The sequence below is a fragment of the Ochlerotatus camptorhynchus genome, unplaced genomic scaffold, assembly GCF_037179485.1.
Source record: "Ochlerotatus camptorhynchus isolate MF236.1 unplaced genomic scaffold, CSIRO-AGI_Acam_v1.1 ptg000316l, whole genome shotgun sequence".
In the NCBI taxonomy this organism is placed as follows: Eukaryota; Metazoa; Arthropoda; class Insecta; order Diptera; family Culicidae; genus Ochlerotatus; species Ochlerotatus camptorhynchus.
In genome coordinates this window covers 2,662,873-2,690,660 of record NW_027040804.1, presented here as the reverse complement: position 1 = coordinate 2,690,660, position 27,788 = coordinate 2,662,873, and the positions used below count along the sequence as shown (strand labels likewise).

Below are 27,788 nucleotides of genomic sequence, written 5' to 3'. Positions count from 1 at the left end.
CCAGTGAGTTCCATGAGTTGATTGATATTGTTGATTAGCGTGTATTCGGATTGATCAACGAGACGAACGGAAACTGTGTCATTTCGAATAAACACAGAGCTGATGACTTTTTTGTGTTTAAGTCTCAGAGCAAGGTTCCGTATTCGGAAAGTTGTGAGAGACAGGACTTCGTTCAGAGTGAACCGATAGTCTAGCGTATCCTTCATTTTTGGACCACAGTGTAGTTACATTTAATGCCGTCTGCATTCTACTTGAAATGATTTCATCAAATTTTCCGCGGACTATTATCACTATATCATCCGCAAATCCAATAATTTCAAACCCTAACGATTCAAGACTAATAAGAAGCTCATCTATTACTAGCAACCATAGAAAAAAGGAGAGAACGACTCTTTGAGGGCAGTCTTTAGCAGTTGTTACCTCTATGGTTGACTCTCCAAGATTTGATGATATTTCACGATTCGATAACATTTCTACTATCCAATATATTACGCTTTTATTTAACCCACGTTTTTTCATGGCAATTTTCATTGATTTAAAAGATGCATTATCAAATGCTCCTTCAATATCAAGAAAGGCAGCCATTAATACATCCTTTGCTTCGAAGAATTTTTCGATTTTTGAGACAATGCGTTTTATTTGTCACAGTTCAATGCAACAGCTATAGTGGGTATAATGCTTATTGTAAGACCATTGTTTTAGTCTTCCTTCCTACCATAAGCCACTGCTAGAACTTTTCTTCGTACACGGCCCATCATCTTTTATACGAGCCCTGTACCCACTTGTTTGGCTGCCAATTTCTATTTCCGCATGAAGACCAGTATTTCTCAATTGGCCTTAGTTCCGGAGTATTGGCCGGATTCATCTCCTTGGGAACCACTGTGACGCAATTTTTGCTGCACCACTGTTTGGTGGCACTCATACAGGTAAATTTTCTGGTTCATGGTCCCGAGAAGTAACGAAATTTTCGCTTTTCAGCCGGCAGATTGCACTTTTTGGGGAATTTCGACTTCTTTTTGATTTTAAATTCTTCCGGGGTACTCTTCCGATCATCCGAGGCATACCATTCCTGCCCAGGAATTTTATCGAAAACTGCCAGGGGCAGTGATGCTACATTTTTTCAAAGTTCAATCTGTATTTTCATTGCAAAAAATCTTTTAATCTGTATCTGGCTGACAAAAATCTGTGAAAAAATCTGTATAGTTTCTATATTATGGTCTCAGTGCGAATTTACGTAAATCTCCATTGAGCAAATTCATAGTTCAGAAGGGGTTTGTTCAATGTTTAGAATCATGAAAAATTGCTAAAGTTTTCTCTCTAAAGAATTTGTCTATTTTAAAAATCTTGAAATCCTACAATCTTGATTTTTGGACTGTTTTGTATCTCTTCTACTGTCTTAAAAATACAAAACATTAAGTACCAGTTGTACGAGACAAACCTTTTTCCGACTGAAAATTTCCTTAATGAAGTAACTATCACAATTCCCTAGAATTTGATTTATTTATGTCTCAGATTACGCAAACCTTTATCTGGACATTGGACATACCACAGAACTTTTACAGGAAGTTTAGTCAAATTGCATGCAATATTCTTAATTTCTATAATGACATTTTTAAATATAAAAATATCCAGTTGATTATTCGACTCACAAACTGTAATCAACCACTTTGAGGGTTTTCTAAAATGGCTTGTTTACCGAGTTGAAAAAAATATATTTAATTAACTTCGTATCTGAAGAGGGAATAGAAAGCGAAACTAATATTCCTTCCAACAAGAAATCAGAACATCTGAACATCAGAAGTCCATTCGAAAGATTCCAAGTCCATCTGAAGCTAAAACAATAATAATTTACTTAGTGAAAAATACGATTTGAGTTTGATGCTAAGATTGAATTCAAGCTGCTCAAAAGGAAGAAACGATTATTTATCGGTATTAATAAATATAAAAAAATAATGCAAAATTCATTCCCTTTAATTGAAAAAATCTGAAAAATCTGTATATTTTCCAAAAATCTGTAATCTGTATATACAGATATCTGTATCAAAAAATTGAAAAAAATCTGTATGATTACAGATAAATCTGTATATGTGGCATCACTGGCCAGGGGCTGAATACACTGAGATTTTCGTTTCGAGCGTGCAGGATCGGGTCGCGACGTGCTTGCTCCAGTGAAGCCATGATGTAAAAAAAATGAACTAATCCTAACAACCAATGCCAACTGTGATTCTATACATTCTTAGCTTGATTTAGTGCTTTTACTGCATTTGTTTATTTTTGTGGCCATAAAATTAAATGAGATTTTCGACATGATTGAAGTGCATCCTCTTGGATGCAATATTAAAATTTATTTTTTGTTGCGTAGAGCTCCCGGATCAATGAATAAAGCACCCCAAAACACTAGCTTGCATCGAGTTTATAAACTGTCGATTGACTCGACCTTCTCCGATTTGCATGAAACTTTGTTTAATTGTTTATTATGGCCAATACACAGCAAAAAATTAATTTTAATATCACATCAAAGTGGATGCACTTCAATCGTGTCGAAAATATGATGTAATATTACGTGCCAAAAAGGGCAAAATTATCATTGATACAGTGCATGAGCTAGCGGTGCCGGTGGTGTAGTGGTAAGCGTGATTACTTCTCACCCCAGCAGGCCTGGGTTCAATCCCAGTCGGCGCCGCCAGGATGTTCTGAGGCATAACATCTCTGATCACGTAAAGTAAAGCCGTTGGTCCTCGGTTCATGAGTTGTTGGGTCGAAAGGTAGGGTCCAGGTGTGGGAGCTGCCTCCCTGGCGTCGGTAGCACTGGTGCTCAGCACGGAAAACAAGATCGACGGAAAACAAATCAAAGAAAAAAAGAAAAAAAAAAAAACAGTGCATGAGCTGACATTACGTTGATTTTACTGCATTTGCAAAATTACATGAGATTTTCGACATGATTGAAGTGCATCCTGTTGGATGTAATATTAAAATTTATTTTTTGCTGTGTAGTTCGATAAAATTTGACCATTTTGAATTTCGCAAAAAAAAAACCGAATTCGGCGGTAGAATGGCATGCTTTCTTGATCAGTGAGCATTGAAGCAGTTCCACTCCAAACAGCGAAAAGATGAAGATTTGACTCGATCTTCTCTGATTTGCATGATAATTTGCAAAGCTGTTTGTTATGGGCAATAATTCACATTTTTGCTAATATTCTGGTATTTTGAATCGATATTTTCTTTTTAAAATTGCATATTCGGCATTTTAAAATAATTATTAGCACGAAAATGTCACTTCTTGTCGAAATGACGTCTGTTATTTAGACAAAAAAAAAATCCATAAAAAATCCATAAAACAACTTTTGGTCAAATTTATGATTTATTTTTTGTAGCACTTTAGTAAGTTTGCCACAGAAAACGTTTAAAACGTCTTTAAACATTGTTTCCTGAGCAATTTTTTCGGAAAAATGCAAATTTGTACGAGCATAAAGCTCCAAAATTATACGAAAAGTTGATGTTTTACGATTTATTATATTTTCATGTGTCCAAGGTTTTCAATATTTCATAAAAATTCATTTTTCTTAGCAATCTTAGCTCTATTATGACAAATTAATAAAACGTATTGAAAAAGGATCGTTTTGTTGTGTAATTTTTTATCACTTGTGCCAACTATAACAAGTTAAATTCGACTATTTTTTTTGGAAAGGCTTAATATTTCCCTGCAACTGTGTTTGAGACGTCATTTCGATTAGAAGTTACGTTTTCATGTTATGCAATCTTGAAAAATGCCAAATACGCTAATTTGAATAAATTTTTGCAGAAATCTAAATAACTTCCCATATCAAACAACTATGCAAAGTTTCAACAGTCCACTACAACAAAATAAAACATCACTTTTCAGTTCTCAATATAACCTGCAAATTTTCTATCTTGATCGACTCTTATTCCTCTTCGATCCTTGTTTGGACCCTACCCGAGGCAATCCTGTTTGGATTCCGTTTGGAAAATTCCTCTTCGATCCTTCGGATTCTTCTAGTAATCTGATTGGAAATCGATTTGGAGAAAAGTTTTACTGCCGCCATGGCACCCAAACGCAAAAGAAAAGGGCAATATCTTGATCCCCATTCTGATGAAATTAATTTGAGCAATCAATTTGATATCCATAATTCACTCAAAATTCCAGTAAACTTTCCCGGAGTAATGCCAAGCAGGAAAAGATTATCCCTTTTGTGATAACTGCTTCCGATTGCCATGTTCTTTACGCGGAACTTTTGAACTTCGTGAAATTCAGGTTTTCACTTCAAATCGGCCGTCGGGTGAATGCCATGTATTGGCTGAAACCTTGGATGGATTCACACGTCTTTTCAAGTATTTTACGAATAAGCAGCACATTCTTTACTTACGACACCAAAACTGAACGTCTGGTTCAAGGTTGTCATGAAAGGACTGCCCAGTGGTGAATCCCTGGATCAGATCAAAGATGAACTGGCAAAATTACTTGGAGTTATGCCACTCCAAGTAATCAAAATGAAAATGAAATCCCGTCCTGGCGATTCACGCAACGGGATTTCTAATGATTGTTATTTAGTTCACTTCAAGTTTAGTGAACTAAACAACCTTAAGGCCGTAGAAAAAGCTAGCCTTATGCTCCATGTCCGAGTGAAGTGGACACTTCAGGAAGACTGGAGGAAATTTGCAAAACCTCATCCAGTGCCGTAAGTGCCAGGGATGGGGTAACGGATCTAAAAAATTGTTCAAGCCAGCTAAATGCATGAAAACCACAAATCCAATTTTTGTGAATGTAAGACTCGCAAAGCGATCCTACAATCTCGTACTAACCGGCAGGTAGGAAAAGCTCCACTTTACCGACCAGGTACAAATTCTTTTACTGTTAGCAACGGTCAGTGAGGAACAAATTCTTTATTCGTGCCCGTAGGTGCAAATATCACCTCTGCTTCAAATTCTTCATCTATACCTACTCCACTTGCTGCTAACAATGTTCATGCGAGTAAATGGAGCTACCTATGCTGCAATTTCAATGGGTAATAATTAAATTATTAGCCAACGTATTTCTAACGGAAATTTTGAAAATTTTGACTTAGGATGCATAACTGCTCCTTGAATGGATTTTTTACAGAAATCATTAATTGACATGATTACTGATAGGCTTAAATCTAACTCCATGTTTGATGCTATTCAAACGGGAGTAAAATTTGCGAACAATATCGTAATGACTTTGAAACTCAGTAATATATTTTAAATCATTAAATATTGCCTTCAGTTATGACGTTCCTTAAACTTGACCATAAGTTTAAAAGGGACGCAAATTATTTCATTTATAGAAATGATCGTCTTGATGGACCCTGTGGTGGCATTGCCATCATTGTTCATAGACGAATCAAACATAAAATTCTTTCTGCATTTGAAACTTTGGGAGTTTCTGTTGGAACAAAATTTGGACAACTTACGACCTTCAGGAACTTACCCGTCATGGGTCTAAATTCTTCATTATTGGTGATTTTAATGCAAAACACCGCTCATGGAATAATGCTCAAAGCAATTCCAATGGTAATATTCTGTTTGATGATTGTTCTGCAGGTTATTACACTATTCAATATCCAAACAGCCCAACATGCTTTTCTTCTACAAGAAATCCCTCCACTATTGATTTGGTCTTAACTGATTCATGTCAACTTTGTAACCAACTGGTTACCCATGCTGACTTCGGTTCTGATCACCTTCCAGTAACTTTTGAAATATCCCAAGAAATAATTTCTAATCCCAACAGTTCTACTTTCAATTTCCTTAGAGCTGATTGGGAGCAATATCGAACATTTATGGAGTATAGCTTCGATCCAAATATTCCTTTGCAAACCAAAGATAATGCTTAATATGTTCTTGAATCTCTGACTACTTCTATAGTTGAAGCAAGAGCTGCCTCAGTACCAAAATTCGAGGTTAAATTCGATTCAATTATAATAGACGACGATCTTCAGCTATTGATCCGTCTGAAAAATGTCCGTAGGAGGCAATATCAAAGAACACGCGATCCTGCCATGAAAGTTATCTAGCTGGATTTGCAAAAAACAAATTAAAAAGCAATTCTCTGCCCTGAGGAAAAACTATGATAAAAAAAATAGAGAAATGATTCGAAATTAGACCCGAACTACAAACTCCTTTGGGAACCTCACAAAAAAAAAATTGAAAAAAACCTCAAAAGCCTATTCCAGCGCTTTAGAAAGGTGGTCAAATTTTGATCAAAAATTCGAGAAATGCTCAGAGCCTTGATAAGCAATTCGAGAGTTCCCATAATTTCAGTGTGGGTCTAACTAATAATATTGAGAATCAGGTTGCTCGGGAATATCTGAATATTTTCTTTCGGAAAAATATTTTTCCTGGGGGAATGATTTAAGCGAAGTAAGATCTATAACTAAAAAGTTTCAAAATATGAATGTTGATGATGGAATTTTTTAAATCCACATCAAATGACTCCCAGAGAGTACCTTGTCTTCTTTGGTAAAATTATTTTACAGATGTTTCCATTTGGCATACTTTGGAAACATGCCAAAGTTGTTCAAATTTTGAAACCGGACAAAAATCCAGCTGAACTCTGCAGGTAAATTGTCAAAATTCCAAATCGGAACGAATAACTGTTAGAGCAGGAGTTCCTCGGGGTAGCACATATTGAATAACATGTTCACTTTGGACCTCCCTGATTTGCCTCAGGGTTGCCACAAATCTTTGTTCGCTGATGACACAGAAGTCTTCGTGTTATTTGTAGCAGACTACAGAAAACTTTAGATATTTTCTCTTCTTATCTATAAAAATGGAAGATTTATCCCAACACTTCCAAAACTCAACTTATAATATTTTCACATAAGCCAAGAGCTTCTTTTTTGAAACTAAGTAGTCACATAGTCACTTTGAATGAAGTTCCAATTTCCTGGTCAAACCAAGTGAAATATCTTGCATTAGTACTAGATCAAACATTACCTTTTAAAGATCACATTGAGGGCATTCAATAAACAGGAAATCGAAACTTTGCCTGAAGAATAAACTTCTAATATTTCAACAAGTTTTTAGACCGGCCATGCTTTACGCTGTGCCAATATGGTCTAGTTGTTGCACTACCAGGAAAAAAGCACTTCAAAGGATTCAGAACAAAGTTCTGAAGATGATTTTGAAGTTGCCTCCCTGGTACAGTACTACTGAGGTACATAGAAGTTCGAATGTTGAGACTTTAGAACAAATGTCAACGGCGCCGGTGGTGTAGTTCTCACTCCAACAGGCCTGGGTTCAATCTCAGTCGGCGCCGCCGGGATGTTCTGAGGCATAACATCTCTGATAACGCCTTCCTTCGGAAGGGAAGTAAAGCCGTTGGTCCCCGGATCATGAATTGATGGATCGATAGGTAGGGTCCAAGTGTGGGAGCTGCCTCTCTGGCGTCGGTAGCATTGGTGCTCAGCACGGAAAACAAATCAAGGAAGGTAGAACAAATGTCCAATAAAACAATGATTAATTCCTTTATGCTTAGATAAGATTAAGTTTAAGTTTTAAGTTTTAAGATGTACATTGTTATGCTGACATACAGGTTTTAAAAACCTGTTTAAAATGCTGAATTTTCAAGGCAGGAGCAATATTAACACAATTAGATAAATCATAACAATTAAGGCTGGCAATCTACTGTTGTAGCTGGAGCACCTAGGCTGAAATGAAATGTAATTTATTTTGAATTTGGATGAAATAAAGAGTTTAAAATGAAATGCAAAGTTTCATGCAAAGTTTCATGCAAATCGGAGAAGGTTGAGTCTGATCGATTCGTCATTTGGCGTGGAGCGGCTCTATGTTGTCCTCGGCTTCACCTATTTTTTACTATTAAACCGACTGCGACTTGAAATTTCTTGTTTGGAGTACAATCATTGCGATCAACACATAAGCCTATTGAAATTTACATATTTGATTCTGAAATTATTCAAAATCGGAGCACGTGCTCGAATTTATTATTGCTGGTAAATCTTTGCATCGTGTCACCGCCTTTAGCCGTTTATCGCAAATGATGCAGCCGGGTGAGGAAATCCGTAGGGCGAGAGCGGGGTTGGGCAGAAAACCATTGAAGCTTTGAGCTTCCATTCGTTGTTGTCATTGTTGTTTCTGCGATTGTTGCTTTTGCCAGCTTACCATCGCTTTCCAATACACAGTCGGAGAATCGTTCTGATTTCGCAAGTGTATTGTGGCTGGCTGGATAGGCATTTTCTGCACGTCTATGTTCAGCTCACAATTTTATTGCAATCTTCCATAAGCAAGCCACAGCTCAGCGTGGCAGTGTGGGTGGACTCCGGCTGGCTGCGGGATCCTAGCGATGATATGAATATCCGTTTTTCGTAAATTTGGAATTTTTCGTACGCTTCGTTGGTGTGGTGTCGCGGTTGTCCCTCCAACAACAACGACAAAAAATCCTCACCTTTCATCACCGTCCGTGACTTTGCCCCGTGCACCGCAGCGTGATCTGTGGTAGTGGTGGCACTAGACTGGAAGGACTCCGTTGGAACCTGTTTGTTTGGTTGGGAAGCTCCGATGTGATTTGAATTCGCTTTGCGTTGTTATAGTTTAGCTCCGCCGCCGCCCAGTGCACCTAGTCGTCCTTCCCCGTGGGGCGAGATCCTCTCCGAGGGCTCCGCTAGTTGCGCTATCATTATGTATAATAATAACCATCGGAATCGGGGTACATTTTTTTTTTGTTGAAATGAAGCGAAGCAAAATTGCGCGCATCAGTAGTTTCAATATGACAGTTGGTACGATCGGACCATGTCTAACCCCGTGAGGCGTTTCCAGAATGTACAATCAAAATATGCGAGATTTAATCCGGCCAAAGCAAGTGCGTTCGCCAATGCGGCCGCCTCAATGGGAGGGGATTCCCCGGAGGGATCCATCTCAGAGTCAAGTTCCAAGACGCCGACGCTGGATGTGAATTCCCTTACAGTGCAAACTTTGGAGGTAAATGAGCCCGCTGGTCTGCGGAAGAACAGTATGGACCGCAAGAATAGTTCGGTGAAACCTGGCGGTGGAGGTGTCGGTGCTAGTAAACAGAGTCCTACGGTTGGCAAAAGTCCGTTTCCGTCGCGGCGCGGTGGGACCGTGAGCTTTCCTAGTAACCGGATCGAAGTTCACAAGCTCGCCACCAATTTTGTCGCTTTGAATAAACGAAAAAGGCAGAAAAGGCAGAAAGCATCATGGACAGATATAGTAAGGAATAATTTTTTACAGAAAGGCAAAATACCGCTCCTGCTTGCTGTCGAGGCTGGTAACCAGTCTATGTGCAGGGAGTTACTATCGGCACAAACGGCGGATCAACTGAAGGTGAGTACTCTCGCAATCATCCGTTTTCCTATTTTTTTTTTCCATTCCTTCATTTAACCATCTTAGCCCCTCCCGGAAGAAAGCTAGGGACAACAAAACGTTTACCATCCGAAATTAACCGAAAAACCCATTTTGGAGCTGCATATTACGTAACCACGTGCTGCATTTCACCACACAACTGTGCCGTTTGCTACCATCACACACATCGAGTGTTGGCATTCGCGTATGTAGTCCTACCGAAGTCAAAATTGATGAACGTGCAAACATACATCGGGAATAGCACCTGACGGAATAACATTCGCACCCCCATCCTTCCCCATCCCCCAACCCTCTATGCCACCCTGTGCCAGTGTGGTAGTGAAGCAATAAATATCAGTGAACCGACAACAATGTGCGAATCCAACTGATGTTACAGAGTGTGCCTTAACTGTTGTTGTCCCCCCCCCCCCCACCACCCCCATCCACGAACACGAACGTCGTAAAAGTCCACTGCTCGGATTCCGATGCTGACAAAGGAATGCTTCCTCCGCCCAATTTCCCCACCCTTTTCCAGAACTACCTGTTCCGTACACAGTTTGCTACATGAATCTGAGTGTTAAATTGGTGAAAAAATAATGGCCTCAATTTAGATCGCATGATTGCTTTCGGGGATTACTGCTGGTACTCTGTCTACTGGAAGCGAACACCTGCCCAAGGATAGTGGCAATCGAGCGCTTTGTTTACCATTGCTTAGCGGGTGTAATTAGTTTGCTGTTGTCTATGGGTAGTTGCGCTGAAAGGTGTTTATTGGAACGCAAGTTTTAATGAACATAATTTAATTGATGGTAGCCATCGACACGTTTTTGTTCGAAATTGGAGAAACTGCTGTTAATCGATGATGTTTTTATTTTTATTGAATTGAGTTTGTAGCCAACCATTTGGGTTTTGGAGTGGTTCCTGATACCGTTAATTGTTATCGTGTATGCGAATGACATCATGCCTTTAGTGAATGGAACTGTTTTTCAGATATCTGCAGTGAAATCCGCAGTGAAGGGCGAGTATTTTCGTTAAATCGTTAACCGTCAATCAACGGCGTTGATTTTATGACTAGACTAACGAACAATTACGACTAAGCAATTGAATGATGCAGACTTTAAGGGTGTAAAAGTTTTCATTGATGTCTTTATAAACATCAACACTTCAATCCCGTTATGTGCTGCTTTTGATCGACATAGTCAGAGCTAGAGTGCCTAAGAAAAGTGACGTCATGTCAGCCATCTGCTCGATTGGAATGACGTTTTCCAAGCCGTTGATAGATGTTCCAATTTTGACATGTTTTCACTCTACTTATAGACACTCTAGTCAGAGATGTAAGAGCTAACCTTCTTTGAAACACTTGAACGAAAGATTCACAGCAAAAAAATAATTTTGATATCACATCAAAGTGGATGCACTACAATCATGTCGAAAATTTCATGTAATTTTTATGACCACATAAATAAACAAATGCAGTAAAAGCAGCGTAATGTCAGTTCATGCATTGTATTAATGATAATTTTGTTCTTTTTAGCAAGTAATATTGCACCATATTTTCGACATGATTGTAGTGCATCCACTTTGACGTGATATCAAAATTATTTTTTTGCTGTGTTCATACATTTGGCATTGACTAAGTTTTTAAATTGTACTGGAAATAATTCAATCGTTGCCGATCCAATAATAAAGCTAGTGCACAGTTACATGTTTACAGTGTGTGATCGTTAAAAATTCTTGAATAGGAATATTTAAATACCAAAACGGAGTTTTTTTTTGTGATATTAACTTTAACGGTTAACGTTAACTCCGTTGATTTCATTTTTAGCTTCAAAGTTTTAACATGTCAAATTATTTGACATGCTTATTAACAGTTAGCGTCGTTAAATTTTTGGTTAATTCCAGCACCTTCTATGGTAGTCCCAACGTCCGCCGAAAGCCGAAAAGAGACATTTAAGTCGATCATGTATGTCAGCTATACTGAAGATACCCCGGTTTAAGATCATCGGTGCTACTTTTTACCAGACACTTAACTTCAAGCATTGCTGCAAGCAAAAGACTACGAATTCTGAAAATGATTGGAGCCAGGCTTCCCCGCAGGCAACGTGTTTCACTGATTGGCAATCGTAACTTCCTGACTTCTGTATGAGATTGTGCTTACCTGCAGAGGAGGTGATGCGGTAGTACACATACTTGCACCCGCCTACAACCAGATGATATTGTCACCAGCCCGATTTTAGCAATTTAGGCTAAAGCAAACTTTCGATCTCGTCGTTTTCCAGGCCTTAATGCGAGTGGCCATTTGCATCATGGAAAGGAACCGGGGAAACGTTGACCCACCCGAGCATCCGAGTATCTGAAAAAATAATTGATAAGCCGCTCTTTGACCGTACGTCAATCCGACAGAATGAGTCATGAACCTAGCCTTCGTGTTGCGTGGGACGTTAAAAGACGAATCAAAGCAGGTGACCATGCGGAAATAATGGAACCAGTTTTTCAAGAACTTCTTGCGGGACGTTTCATCCAGAGTGTTGAGGTTATATAAAGTTCCTGCTATTCACTTGAAATTAATGAAACTTCTTTCCTGAAGTTCTCACAATTCTCCTGCTCAGGTATTCACTTTTTTTTTAATTCCCAGGTCTTCTGTTAAATTCCTGATATATTTCTGAAGTTTTCTGAAATTCTTAACTCATCCATATTTTAAAGACCACCCCAAAAGTTGAGACTTTCCTTACGTTCTCGAAACTTTCCTATATTGGAGCTACTGTATAGATCTGTAAGCTTTCTGAAGCTCTTGGAACTTATTTTTAATGTTTTCAAAATTTTCCTCAACTTATCTAGATTTCTGTGAAGTTGTCAGAACTTCCTTTACATTCTCTAGATATATTTGAAGTTCTCAGAACTTCTTGAAAGTTCTTGCATCTACTCTGAAGTTAACGAATCTGTCTGCAAAGTTGTGATCATTGTCATCGATTTCAACCAAAATTTGCGAAAATGCATACTTTGATATTCTAAGAAAACGCCTTTTATAATTTTTCTTGGTTCCCTCTGGACTACAGCCCTGGATTTTTTAGATTTTTATAAATCATATCTTTGAATCGAGATTACTTCGCAACCAAACAAGTTGTTTGTGTTCTTGACCCACCATTTGAAGTAAAAGCCCTTGCAATATGTGATAAATTTATCAATATATGGTTTGTGTCAATAAAAATACTGTTTAGATACAGATTATTGGAAGGTAAACTAGGGGTCCTTTTCATACTGCGTGGGTTTTGCTGTTTTTCATAATTTTGTCCTGAAATTCCCTCCACACATTGGAAAAGTTACTAGATGTGTTCCGAAACGAAAATTATTTCAAAATATGGTTCACAAGATACGACCAGATGTGTACGTACAGGAAATTTTAAGGTTTTCAGTCGGAAAATCACTACACTTTATTACACTATTACACTTTATCCAAATAAGATGTTTTCATGCCCCAAGGTGTTGAAAGGATTTCAATGTCGAATTTGACAGACTGATCATCATTTGATTTGTAGTACTGATATAGAAGCAGATTATTGGAGGGATTGGAGGGCTCATTTTAATACCGAATTTCAACCTGCAATTCTCTTCACATATTGGAAAAGCTACCAACTACATATGGGTCATTCCAGCTCAAGTGGGTACAGAATTTTAAGAAGTTGTGGTCGATGTCACCGATTTAAGCCAAACTTGGCCAAAACGCTTATTTTGGCATTCTGAACAAATAACTTTTTGGATTTTGCTCTAAAGTGCCTAGATCCTTCTGGGCTACAACCCTGTATTTTCGAGATTTGAAAAAAAAATTTCCGAAGAGCTTACTCCACAACCAAATAAGCTATTCGTGATCTTAGAACGTCAATTTGAAGGTTTTGTAATGTAAATTATTATAAATGAACAAACATTTTGTTTTTGTTATAGAAACTACAGTAAACAGACTGATTACCGGCAGGTATCCAAAATTTACAAAAAATGGCCTATTTTCACCATGGGCGGGATTTTTTATTTCTTAATATTGTGGGCTCAAATTTTCACCACACCTTGGAAAACTCTTGTACTCTTGTGTTTTCAAGGATAAATGATTTGGACAAATAGTTTTTGAGATATGACCAGATGAGTGAGTGGTAGTTTTGAGCTTTTTTGGTGAAAAATCAATACCATATTTTTTTTTCTTGAATTCCTTCACGCCGATGGCACAATCATATTTTTATGTTATTTTTAACATGTTCTGGCCAGGATTCTCAATATATGAAATCATAACTGCCTATTTACTTCTGTCCATAATTTAATTGTGGTCCTAAAAGTGAAAAATACACTTCTATGGGATACAGCCAAAACGTGAAGTAAGATGAAATCAGATATATAAAATTTCAGTTGTGGATGAAAGCTGCTACTTGAATAATACCCTTATATGAGTAATTAATCTGACGAGCAAGAATGCTTTTTTAAGTATAGTTATAAAGAAAAATAAATGTTGAACCTTCATTTTTCATTTTTTTTTCGAAAACACACTTTCCATTCATGAACGTGACTGTCATGTTCATTTCTTCTACGCATTTAAAGCTACGCACAGGAAGCAGTTGCAGACTTATAATTATGTCTAAGTATTACCCAAGTATTACTTCAATCATGTCGAAAATCTCACGTAATTTTTATGGCCACACAAATAAACAAAAGCAGTAAAAGCAACGTAATGTCAGTTCATGCACTGTATTCATGATAATTTTGTCCTTTTTGGCAAGTAATATTAGTAATAGTTTTAGTTTAATAATTAGTAATAGTAAGTAAAGTAATATTACACCATTGTTTTTTCACGATTGAAGTGCATCCACTTTGATGTGATATTAAAATTAATTTTGTGTAGTATAGATTTTTAGGCTTGCAAAAACAAAACAAGCAGTAAGTTGTGTTTGTGCTCAGAAGACAAAATTTGCCTGTGACATAAGAAGAGGTATATTTTCAACGTTGGGAGCAATTAAAAAATTTATTCATCTGACTTGGCTGGTAGCAAACAGATATTTATGTAAAATCGAATCGCAAGTATGTAAAATGAGTACCATCCTCCGAATAGCGCGGCGGGTTGTACCATTTTCCCATCACTATTTCTCGGTTGTCCTCTAGCCAATCCAACAGATTAATTGTAGATGACTAATTTAGAGTACTATAGCACTGCACAGCAAAAAAAAAATGTAATATCGATCAACGTAATTCAAGCTGATGTATGAAATAATGATGTAATAGCAAAAAACAGATACAATATTACATCCTAAGATGTAATTTTGTTCGCAAAATCGATGAACAACGTGCAACGTAATATTTCTCAACCGGTGGAATGACCTCTGTGCAGCTGTTTGGATGTAATATTCAGCAACTTTTTTTTTTCTGTGTAGTAAAGAAAATAGTTAGATTTTCCAAAAGACAGAAATAACGGTGGACGGTGCAGTAAAAACATGGTACATAATGGTTTATAAACTGATTTTGAACTATGGGTTTGCTGACGATACATGACAGTTACGTTAACAGTTAACTCATGCATTGATTTTGGCATCGAAAGCTCTCAATTAATAACTGTGGAAGTGCATTTAGAACACTAAGTTGAGAGCACGCAATAACTAATATGCGATAAGCAATAAGCTTCAAATGCGTAGAAGAAGAACATGACAGTTACGTTCATGAATGGACAGTGTGTTTACAAAAAATTAAAAATAAAGGTTCAACGTTTATTTTTCTTTATAACTATAATAAAAAAAACGCATTCTTGCTCGTGAGGTTGCATCTAAAAAAAAATTAATAACTCAAATAAGGGTAAAATCGAAGACAAAAAATCAAGAAGACTGGAAACTCTTCCATTTTCTCATACGAACGCTATGAGACAGGTACAATCGCGTCATCTGCCGTTCAAAGATTAATGCTTCGAACGAATTTGATAGCAAAGATTACATCCTCAGAAGAAAGGTTTGTATATTTGCTTCCACCTTCACTCAAGCGCAGCGCTATTGTATCTGTCGCTTGGATTCTGGAAAAGTTGCCAGTCTTCTTGATATGATGTATTCGGTATTATTCAAGTAGCAACTGTCATCCACAACTGAAATTTTGCATACCTGCTAATCTATCTGATTTCATCGTACTTCTTAAGCACGTTTTGGCTGTATCCCATAGGAATGTATTTTTCACTTTTAGGACCATAATTAAATTATGTACAGAAGTAAATAAATGAGGTAGCTATGATTTCATATAATGCGAATCTAGCCCAGAACATGTGAAAAATAGCATAACAATATTATTGTGCCATCAGCATGAAGGAATTCAAGAAAAAATAAAAATATATTAAATAGCATTGATTTTTCACCAGAAAAGCCAAAAACTACCTCTCACTCATCTGGTCATATCTCAAAAACTTTTTTTTCCAATTAATTTGCCCTTGGAAACACATCAAGTACAAGAGTTTGCACCAAAGTGTGGTGAAAATTTGAGCCAAAATATTAAAACATAAAAAGTCTTGCCCATGGTAAACATAGGCCATTTTTTGACAATTTTAATACCTGCCGGTAATCAGCCTGTTTACTGTAGTTACTATAACAAAAACAAAATTTGGGTACACCTATAAGAATTTACATTAAGAAAAACCTTCAAATTGACGTTTATTTAGCTTATTTGGTTGTGAAGCAATCTCTTCTGAAAGTTAAATTTTTAAAAATCTCGAAAATACAGGGTTGTAGCCCTGAAGGATTTAGGCACTTTAAAGCAAAATCAGAAAAGGCGTTTGTTAAGAATGCCAAAATAAGCGTTTTGGCCAAGTTTGGCTGAAATCGGTGACATCGACCACAGGTGGTGTACCCACTTGAGCTGGAATGACCCATATAAGTGTTCCGAAGTGAAAATATATCTGTTGATGAAAATTCTCTAAAATTAATGGAATTTACTTTCAATCCTCGAACCTTCAATTAGGGTCCTACAACGTTCTAAAGTTAATAACATTGCTCTGAAGTTCTACAAGCTTCCCAGAAGCTGTTGGAACCTTGCAAAAGTTTCAAGATGTTCTTGAAAACTGCCCTAAGTTGTAATGTGGACTTTCGTGAGTTTCTTGAAACTTCAGCGATGTTTCCGTAATTTTTCTGAAACTTCTCTAAACTTTCATGAACTTCAGCGAAGCCTAATCATTTTTTAAAAGGTACTATCGTTTAGACGGCGCTGGTGGTGTAGTGGTAAGAGTGACTGCTCTCTCACCTCAATGGGTCTGGGTTCAATCCCAGCCGAGGTCGGTGGGATTTTTCTGAGGCATACAAATTTCCTTCGGAAGGGAATTAAAGCCGTTGGTCTCGGCCCATGTGTGTTGAATGGGTGCGATATCCTACGCAGGTGTGGAAGCTGCCTTTCTGCACATTGGATTGCCGTCAATGGATGGCAATCGATGTCCGTCGGTGATTGACACTAGATTGCGGAGCAGAGACCGACGTTAAATAAAGGAAAGAAGTGGACCTGTCCTAAACTTTTATAAATTTCCTGATATTCATGAAACTTTCTGCTCTGAAGATAGCAAAACTGTTTCAAATTTTACGAAATTTCACTAAAGATCTCTGAACTTCCTTAATTATTTTGGACTTCCCTAAATTTCTAGGAGCTTTTATTAAGTTCTTGCAATTTCCCAGAAGTTATTGTAACTACCCCGTAATGTGGGTAGATCACCTTTTCGTGGTACGCTAAGGGATGTAAGATCTACCCCTGAAGCATAGTCTTGACTACTTCAAACTAGGGGAACAGGATTTTTCAGTAATCAAAGGAACACATCTAAGTCCTTGTTAATTTTACGCCTTGTTGATAGTGATAAGTCCTCGGGTTACCTGGACCGAAGATGATCTTGAAACAAGGAAAAAATGAGTTAGTTAGTCTTCACCTATGTGATTCCTAATCTTCTATTCGTTGTTCCCTAATTTGAAGTGGTTAAGACTAGGGCTCTGATGCATGGTCACTATTGGTGTCATTCTTTAATTTTGTTGCTAAGGAATCCTACTTCGACTGACAAAGGGGCGCGCCTTTGGAGGGTGTTGCAACACTCCGAAGGGTATAAATAGGGGGACCTTTCAATTAGAGTCGGATCCTTGTGATCAATACAAGAATGACAACTGAAAAAAAAAATCGAAATCGAAGTGATCGAGTAATACGACATGCACTAAACTAAGGACACGGGATATACTACAATAGATCAAATTACTGGTCGCAGTGGTGTTATGTCCCGAACAGAGGATAAACAAAAACTGCCCCTAAGACCCCTCTTAAGTGTCACGGGATGACGTTTGTTAGTAGAAACGATAAGCCGTTTGGTAACATTTTTTTCCAAGTGACTGGGACCTGAGATGGATCTTATAACATTCTACTTACTGCATGAGAATTTGTCAATAAAATCAATCTGTTTAAAGGTATCTGATGGGAGCAAAACATTGTTCATTTGCAGTTGGAATTTGTCAAAACTTTTTTTTATTCCTAGGGCGGAGTAATATATAATCATCTTCAAAACCACCAATTAATTATTTTAGGTGTCTACACATGAGCATGAGGTGGCCCAAATAAAATCAAATTGTTTGTACCTGATGGGTGCACATCAGTTTATTTGGTGAGCGCAGATTTGAAGAATGTTTTTTTTTCAAACGTTTGTTTTTGAATTTGTTATAAAGGAAGTGTACCAGTTATGGCACTAGTGGTCCTCTAATTGGCCATACTACATACCTTGACAAGGTTCGTTGCAACGCTAGTATTTTTGAGTGTGAGAAAGTCTATGCGTTCTGACTGTGGGATAATGCTGTGTGTGTTCTTTGACTGTCATGCTGTTGAATGCTAATGTTGAAACTAGAGAATGTAACATGTTCTTTTAGAAAATGGTTATGGATGATTTTGACAGTTGGGATTTATCTGGTATGTTTCATCTTACATCTCGGATGCTACACCAATTGCCACCATTTTGGATCCCAAAATGGTGCCAGACATCGATTTTGGGCCTATACCGTCGTCCACATTAATAGTTTACGGTAAAGCAAAGGCCGCCATCTTCAATTTCAAAATGGCGTCTGGCATCGATATTTGATCTCTACACGTCGTTCCATATCCAAAATAAATACCCATATTTTGTAATTTGACAGTTTTTATTGAACCTATGACCGCCAACTTTGATTCCAAAATGGCGAATTGAATTGATATCCAGCCTCTAAACGTCATCCCCTCACCGAAAAACCCATTTTGTAGGGTATTTGACAGTTTTTCATGAACCGATGGCCGCCATCTTGGATTCCAAAATTGTGTCTGGCATCAATTTCCAGCCTCTACATGTTTGACAGTTTTTTTTTTCTTGTGCTGATGGCCGCCATCTTGGATTTAAAAATGGCATCTGGCATCGATTTCCAGCCTCTACACGTCGTTCCCTTTCCGGAAATACCCATATTGTAGGGTATTTGACAGTTTTTCTTGAACCGATGGTCGCCATCTTGGATTCCAAAATGACGTCTGGCATCGATTTCCGGCCTCTACACGGCATCCTCTCTCCGAAAATACCCATACCGATTTTAAAATGGCGTCCGAAATCGATTAACAGCCTCTCTACAAGTCTTTCCTATTCCGTTGCGTGCACAGCAACATCTTATATGGACAAGCTTTCCAGACATAACATATTAAGGAAGGTCATGTGCACACAAGCGCCACGTAGTGAGAGAGTTCTTAAATAATATGACCACCGAAAGGACTTGGTCACCTGCACAACTTTGCTGAAGACAGCAACGTTCTATATGGTCAGGTTCTCGAGATACAGTTTGTATAGAAAGTTTACATACACACTAGCGCTGCGTAGTGAGAGAGTTCTGAACTAATATGAACACCATACAAAAAGACATTATCACCTGAACAACTTTGCTGAAGACAGTAACCTTCTATATGGCCAGGATTTTGAGATACAGCTTATATAGCAAGCTCATGTGTACACTAGCGCTGCGTAGTGAGAAAGTTCTGAACTAATATGGCCACCATCCGAAAGGACTTGGTAACTTGAACAACTTTGCTGAAGACAATTACTTTCTATATGGCCAGGATCACAGAATATTCTATGTTGGACCTAAGATCCATATATTATAGCGCCCACCATAAGTAACATAAAAGTGAAGCGCCTCTAGCGGCGTAGTTCCCAATTAAACCAGAATCCAATGAAACAGGTTTGTTGGTCTATCCCAGTACAACAACTTTGTTCAAGAGCGTATAGCTCTATATATTGAAACAAATGAGATAATCCACCACAGCCCCTATTAGTGAAAATCCCATAACTGTGGGTATCCTTATTCGCGGATAGCCCGGCAATAAGGATAACCGGCAATAAGGATTCCTGACTGTATACCCCATTGCTCGAGACTATTTATCAAGTGTTTCGTCAGAGAGGCTATTGTCTTAAACTGGTGAAACCACACAAAATCTATATCAGCTCAATGCAAAACGCATTGCTCAATTAGCTTTTTGGGATCCTTCTCGGATGAGTTTTGCGATATCTGAATTAAGTACTTTCCGTACTTACCTGCTTTTACACTCCAACCATCTAATCGTTTTGTTTCATATGTTAATTTTTCGTTTTTTAAGTCGTTCATTTAATACCAATAAAACGAATATTCAATGTCATAACAAGATAGCTTATGTAACGAAATATCGACTTTAGATTGAACTTGGCGTTAATCTTCACCAACTTTCCTATGATCCATTATATTTGAAACATTGTTGTGCCATTTTGAAAAATGAATCGATCCAAAAGATCGATTACAAATGATTAAATCGGTGAATCGATTATTTTCAAAAAAAAAAATGAATCAATTCGCTTAGATCGATTCTTGCCTTAAGATCGCCCAATGCTATGAGAAATGATGAAGTATCCGATTTTTTTTCAGTATTCATTCTTGCATTTATCGCAAGTATCCGACTCTAATTGAAAGGTCCCGCTATTTATACCCTTCGGAGTGTTCAAACACCCTCGAAAGGAGCACCCCTTTGTCAGTCAAAATTGGATTCCTTAGCAACAAAATAAAGGAATGACACCGATAATGACCATGCATCAGAACCCTAGTCTTAACCACTTCAAACTAGTGAACAACGAATAGAATTGACTTTGTACTGTCGCGTTAATAGCCCTTCGCTCATTTTCAACTTCTATTCAATTTTCATACTGCCGTACTCTAACGGAACTATCCACCCTTTTCTAAAGATCATTCTCTAGCTAATGAATTATCACACTAAAGCTTAATGTTAGCATTTCCAACCAACTCTGAAAATCGCAAACTTCGCATATGAAGTAATATAAAAACACTTTGAATCTAACGAATAGAAGATTAGGAATCACATAGATGAAGACTATCTAACTCATTTTTTCCTTGTTTCAAGATCATCCTCGGTCCAGGCAACCCGAGGACTTAGCACTATCAACAAGGCATGAAAAGTAACAAGGACTAAGATGTGTTCCTTTGATTACTGAAAAATCCTGTTCCCCCACTTTGAAGTAGTCAGGACTAGGAATCGATGGTTAATCTTACATCCCGTAACTTGCCACGAATAGGTGATCTACCCACGTTACGGGGCATGGGTATATTAAAGTATGATGGATCTCATGGAGACTTTCCTGGCTTCAGCAGCAATACTAGTTTCTGCATCTTCCAGCTGTTTGGGAAATGACTTTCATCTAGAGAATTATGTAGCACCACCCTGATCCTGTCCGGGAACGCCTGGATTGCCGGTTTCAAAACCACGTTGTAGAATGAGTCAGTTTGGTTCCTGGTTCAGTCGAGGATTTTTTCACATCGGAAATTTTCTCAACTTACCAGCGTATTATTTGAAAATAAGTTAGTAAGCTCCCTGAATGATAGGCTTGGAAAACTCTTAACTTACAACTAAGAAAAGGTCAAAAGAACAAATTTAATCAAAAAGTAATCCTAAAATTCACCAGCCTTGTTAAAAAATCTGCATAATTCAAATTAGTTGATAGCACCGATATCGATTTTATTTGGTCGCATAGCCCCGACCGCCACAGACAATGGCGTTAAATATTGTTTGTTTATCTGTTTTTGTAAAGCCGCCACAAATTTCCACTAGTCGTGACATTGCCTAAATCGAAGCGACATTTCCCCAAAAAGAAACAAGGCACGATAATGACCAACGTTGTCCTTGTATACGTAAATTATCAGCCGGAAAACACAACCACCATCACCAGTACCTCTGAACGTGACTCCGTGATAAGACAAAATCACGTGGCAACAGCTGCGCGGTCGACCCCCTCCCCCTCGCTTCTGTCTACCGCTATTTTTGTTGTTTGATCAAATCGAAAATACGACTACTATTTTAAAAATCGAATCATGCACACCATCAAAGTCGATGGTGATTTGCAAGTGTTGGGAATCCAATTTGCGAAAAACTTAAACCCCCTTCCTCCAAGCTGGGAAACTAGTTGATTCACGCACACCATTTCTTGATTGAGGAAAATCAGCTGAAACTAATACAAGTGATTAAAAATTAAGCACGACCGTATTGGTGCGGGGTTGAGACGGGGGTGAACCTTGAAAAATTCGCAATGACACCTGAAATAGTTGAAACTTTGTATACAACAAGCATGGTTGCAAAAGTTTCATGGGAGCGAATTGAGGGAGCAGAGACGGTAGGAGCAGACAATCGACAACGCTTTGCACGCCACGAAGTGTTGAGTAACTTTGTGATTCATTGTTGCATGAAAGCTCCAGTTGGACTTGTTTCGCTGCTATGTTTTAATGACTCCTCCTGTCTTATCAGAATAATTCAATCATGGGCTCCAAATGCTCTCAAAGGTCTCAGGTCACGTTCCTCAGAACGAGCAAAAAAAAATCGGCATCGTTACGCAAGACTGCAGGGAAATCCGTTAACACCCTTGACCGCTAATTTACACCCAATCTGATTTTTAAATGTCAGCTCGCAAATAGCCTCGTTAATGCATTTAATTTTAATCTCGAAATAGACCGCACCAGGCAGGCGATAACACTTGAAAAACAGTTTCGTTTGCTGTGTGATATAAGAAATGTTTCCCCAGGGGCGAAGATTCCACGAAGTAGCCTTTCCGTTTCTTCATTCCATTCTCGCGCATTTTTTCGCGTCCTTTGGACAACTACCGCCCGACAGGTTCGCAAGTGCTGACGTGAAATGGCCATTCCTAAGCAGTGTTCTCCCTCGCCGAAGCATGCCTTTACACGAATTCTTGCCACGTTTGTTTTGGAGCTGGAAGCTTGGAAACGGATAGGCGGAAAGGAGGCGAAGGAACTTCCTACCGCCCACCATTTCATTCAAGAGGAGAACTCGAACGACGGAAGTGAATAGTGAGGAAAAACAGCTATCTGACCAGGGGCACTAAATACTCGCATACAAGGCAGGCACTTTCACATTCGTCTTCTCTGACTTCCTCTGATTTGACCCTTTTCAGACCGGGGTGGGCTCATGTGAATTTCGAAATTCAACTATTGTAAAACTTCCGTCTCGAAAGGGTTCACCTCAAAGCAGAAGAACTATATTGGCCTCATTGTTCCACCCATCGTCGGTCCAGTCGTGCCTTTGGAAATAAATCTATAATTAACTAAGAGTCTTGAGGCTTGAAGAAATGCCATTACGGTGCTAGGCTTTCACGATTGCAACAAGCAGCAGTGGTCTGTTGCTAGAAAGAAGAGCTATGGATTGCACTTCTCCTGGCTTGAACCCTGAATGTGTGCCAGCCTTCGTTCCTCGAACGGTTCATAGTCAAATATAAACAACGATATGGATGGACAAACAATTGAAGCTATAAATTGTCTAACACTCTCCTCTTCTGCACGGGAAGGACTTTATACATAAGTGGTCGGGGTACACCAAGACTTGGTTCTATGCATGTGTAAACACCTCCCTCACTCCCTCTCCCTCTCTCCCCATTTCCCCAGGAGGCATAAAACGGATGAAAAGTGTCATGTGAGTCGTTTCCATTCGACTCGACTTCTTATGCGAACAAGATGGGAAAAAATGCGCTCTCTGTGTCTCGACTTCCACTCGGTGGCAGGACTTTCCCTTTCTTCCGGTTCCTTCCGGTCCACGGCAAACTCGAACAGTTCCAGGCACCACAGCTGCAGCAGACAGGATGACTTGGTGGAAAAACAATGAATCGGTGGAAAAAAAAAACATCCGTTAAGACGATGCGAAAAAATAAGAAGTCTTCCGAGAGGCCTTCGACTAGGCCGCCCTCTAGTTAAGGAGACGACGACGACGATGGCTTGACCCAGTGAATTGGTGATCGGTGAGCACAGTTACGGTGAGTTCGCGAACCAGTACTGATGTGTGTGGTGACTCGACGGCGGTGTGGCTGAAATGTTAAAAATGTTAAAATGTTTTCAATCAGTTGATTAAATTCGTGAAGTGATCTGTACTTGCAGCACCCGACTGGAATAAGAACCGAATTGGCACAAAATGCGGCGGCGATGGGGAATCATCCTCGATGTAGTAGATGATGTAAAATCCGGATCAGTGAAAGTGTTACAATTGCAAGCTTACTAACTCTGTTATCTATTTTTTTTTTTCGTTTCTAATTTTCCCTCATCGAATAAAAAGGCCACGACCAACAATGGCGATACGGCACTGCACCTGGCCGCCCGACGGAAAGACGTCGAGATGGCCCGTATCCTGCTGGATTACGGTGCGAATGTGGACCTCCAGAACGGCGATGGTCAAACGGCGCTGCATATAGCGGCGGCCGAAGGCGACGAGGCGATGGTCAAGTACTTCTATACCGTTCGTGCTTCACCAGCAATCATAGATAATGAAGGTGAGTCAAACTAACGATGGATTTTATATTTTTCATTGAATTCATCACAACAATTGTGTTCATCATCCAGTGTGAAACGCTTTAGAGAAAATAGTTTGTTCGATAATTTTTTAAATCACTGCCAAGTGCGATCTGATCGTCATTCTCGTTTTTTACTTCAAGCCAATGTGCGATTTTTCCAAGAGTAACCCAAAGATTATTCTTACTTTATTTGAAAACAAAATGTTTACGATATTCCAAAGATCATTCTAGTGATATGGAAAACATAATTTACGTTCCCAATTTCTGGTAAGAGACGATAAAAGAAAGAAAAAATGCTGATCTATAAATAGATCGACATTGCGACTCTGTAAAAACTAAATTTGCAGGTTTGATATGTGAAACACAAACTTTACAATCTTTTCTTATTACTTACACATACAAAATATCATCATAATATCTTATTACTGTATAATTTCATAAAACATTTGTTTAGTCAAAATGAATGGAAGGCACCCTGTACTCTGATCACGTCTTCCTTCGGAAGGGACGTAAAGCCGCTGGCCGCTCTTTATTAGCAGCTATCAACATTCCTCGGAAGCCTGTGGACATTCAGACTCTGAGAACCTTCTTCGTCTTCAACATGCATTGAAAGGAGCCGCTAGAGATGCAGTGAGCAGCTTTTTACTTCATCCATCCACGGTTCCGCAGGTGGTGTCAACGTTGCAGATATTGTTCGGACGTCCAGAGCAGATCGTGCATACCATGGTTACAAAAATAAGAGCTACTCCTCCTCCAAAACCTGACAAGCTGGAAACACTGGTGAATTTTGGTTTGGCCGTACAGAATCTGTGCGGGCATCTGAAGGCGGTTGGGCTGCATTGGCATCTGTCAAATCCCACATTGCGTTAAGTTCAACTGGGCGATGTATCAACAACAGTTTCCGGTGGTGGATCTCAATGTCTTCAGTGAATACATGACCCGTGTAGCATCAGCAACCAGCAGCGTGTCGCTATTCACAGTTCAACAGAAGAATCCCAGAGATGAACGTGCTAGAACCAAGGAGAAAGCTTTCGTGAACGCGCACTCGACGACGACGAGAGACGGTTCCACGTCGGCGGCCAATGCAGATAATAGTGCGGGAAGGAAGGAACGATACGTGAATGTGAGTGGAAAGAGACCAGAAGATATCAAGAAATGCCCAGCGTGTAATGCGCTAAATCATCAAGTTGGTGAGTGCTCAAAATTTAAGGGGCTCGCTCTTGATAACCGTTGGAGCATTGTGAAGGAGCACAAACTTTGCCGACGGTGTCTGAAGCCACATCCTCGTTGGCCATGCAAAGGAGACGCATGCGGAGTTAACGGATGCTCCAAGTTACATCATCGTTTGCTGCACTACGAACCATCGGCGGACTCAAGCACAACCGACCGGACAACGAATGCTACGGTAACTGTGCATCAGAATCAGCTCCACTTACACTATTTCGAGTGCTTCCTGTCACACTATACGGAAAATACGGCAAGGTCAACACGTTTGCCTTTCTTGACGACGGGTCATCAGTGACTTTAGTGGAACGCACAGTTGCTGATTCTCTATGTCTGGACGGGCAAACGGAGCCACTTTGCATCCAGTGGACTAGCGGCATAAACAAGAATATATCGGACGCGCGTATGGTACAGATGGAGATTTCCGCACAGGGCAGCAACAAGCGTTTCAAACTCGGAGGAGCCTTCACAGTGGATGGTCTAGGGCTACCAGAGCAATCCCTGAACTACGATGAGATGACAAACCAGTACAAACACCTGACGAAGTTGCCTGTACAGAGCTTCAAGTCTACTACTCCAGGGATACTGATTGGACTCAACAATTCGCATCTCCTTGCCACGCTGAAGCTGCGAGAAGGTCGTCCACAAGAACCTATGGCATCGAAGACTCGTATTGGCTGGGCCGTATATGGAATCATACAAGGGGGAGAACAGCTGAAACACCGGCAGATGCATATTTGCGCTCATACTGCGACCGCTGATTTACACGAATATGTTCGGGAGTTCTTTTCGCTAGAGAGCCTCGGGATTGCGTTGGCACCTAATTTGGAAGGTGTCGAAGCGGAACGAGCCCGAAAGATATTGAAAGAGACTACAGCAAGGACTGAGAGTGGAAAGTTCGAAACAGGGTTGTTGTGGAAACACGACTATATCGAGCTACCGGACAGCTTACCTGGCAGAAAAGCGTTTAAGATGTCTGGAGAAACGGCTACAGAAGCATCCAGCATTGTACGATACTGTACGCTGGCAGATAGCAGAATTCTTGTCTATGTGCTCGAAGCTTGGATATGTGCACGAAGCAACCGAAGACGAGTTGAATGGCTTCGACCTACGACGTACGTGGTACTTGCCTCTCGGTATCGTGGTGAATCCACACAAACCCGGCAAGGTTCGTCTCATCTGGGATGCGGCGGCTAAAGTCGAGGGCATTTCACTAAATGACCAGCTATTGAAAGGCCCGGACCTTCTGACTTCACTGTTGGCTGTTCTATTTCAGTTCCGTGAACGCGAAGTAGCAATATCGGCGGATATCATGGAGATGTTCCTCCAAATTATTATCCGCGCTGTCGACCGCAGTGCTCTACTGTTTTTGTGGCGGGATTCTCCGGAGCTGCCTATCAAGATAATGGTAACCGACGTGGCCATATTCGGAGCGACCTGCTCACCCGTTCAATCGCAGTTCGTAAAGAACCTAAATGCAGCAGAACACGGGAAGCTGTATCCAAGAGCGGCCTATGCAATACAAAACAAGCATTACGTCGATGACTACCTCGACAGCGTTGACACGATCAAGGAAGCGGTTCAACTAGCGAGCGAAGTGGCAGCGATTCACGGGAAGGCTGATTTATATATCCGAAACTGGATATCAAACAGCTCGGAAGTCCTTGAGGGCATCGAACAAGCCAATCCTGCTGCGGTTAAGCGATTTGCGGTGGGTAAAGATTGTAGGATCCAGCGGTTGCTGGGAATGATTTGGTCTCCAGAAGAAGATGTATTCTCCTTTGGTCTGCACTTTCGTGAGGAACTGCGGCAGCTCATAGACGGTGAAGTTATTCTGACTAAACGGGAGCTACTGAGCGTAGTGATGAGTCTCTACGATCCCCTCGGTTTGATTGCAGCATTTATAATCCACGGTACATCGGCTGGGATGAAAAGGTTTCATCTGATATATTCTGCCGCTGGAATCAGTGGTTGATAGCTCTACGAGAGATGACTAAGGTGAAGATCAGTCGTTGCTATTTTCCAGGATACATGCCAGCCAGCTACGAGTCGCTCCAACTCCACATTTTCGTCGATGCGAGCGATAAGGCCTTTGCTGCGGTGGCATACTTCCGAATCGTCGACAGGGGAGAAGTTCGATGTACCCTTGTCTCATCGAAGACCAAAGTAGCACCCCTGCAAACACTTTCGATGCCGCGACTAGAGCTAATGGCGGCCTTAATATTTAGGAGCTCGTCTGAGACAAGCCATCATAGATAATCATTCCGTGAAGATAACTCGCACCTTTTTCTGGAGTGATTCTACAACAGTAATTGCTTGGATAAAGTCGGATTCACGTCGCTACCGCCAATTT

At 39.7% G+C, this 27,788-nt stretch overlaps 1 protein-coding gene across 5 annotated transcripts in view; it reads left to right on the top strand.

The window, feature by feature from the left end:
• The window catches only part of nompC (no mechanoreceptor potential C), a 227,632-nt gene that overhangs the window by 141,849 nt on the left and 57,995 nt on the right, over positions 1-27,788 (top strand). For 4 of the 5 annotated variants that reach the window (XM_065229544.1, XM_065229543.1, XM_065229545.1 and 1 more), the window contains exons 5-6: positions 9,247-9,339; positions 23,977-24,190. In XM_065229544.1, the coding sequence (XP_065085616.1) occupies positions 9,247-9,339; positions 23,977-24,190 (307 nt within the window). Of the gene's footprint in view, positions 1-8,787; positions 8,977-9,246; positions 9,340-23,976; positions 24,191-27,788 lie in introns of those variants that run through there. The other variant, XM_065229542.1, reaches the window with a different exon arrangement.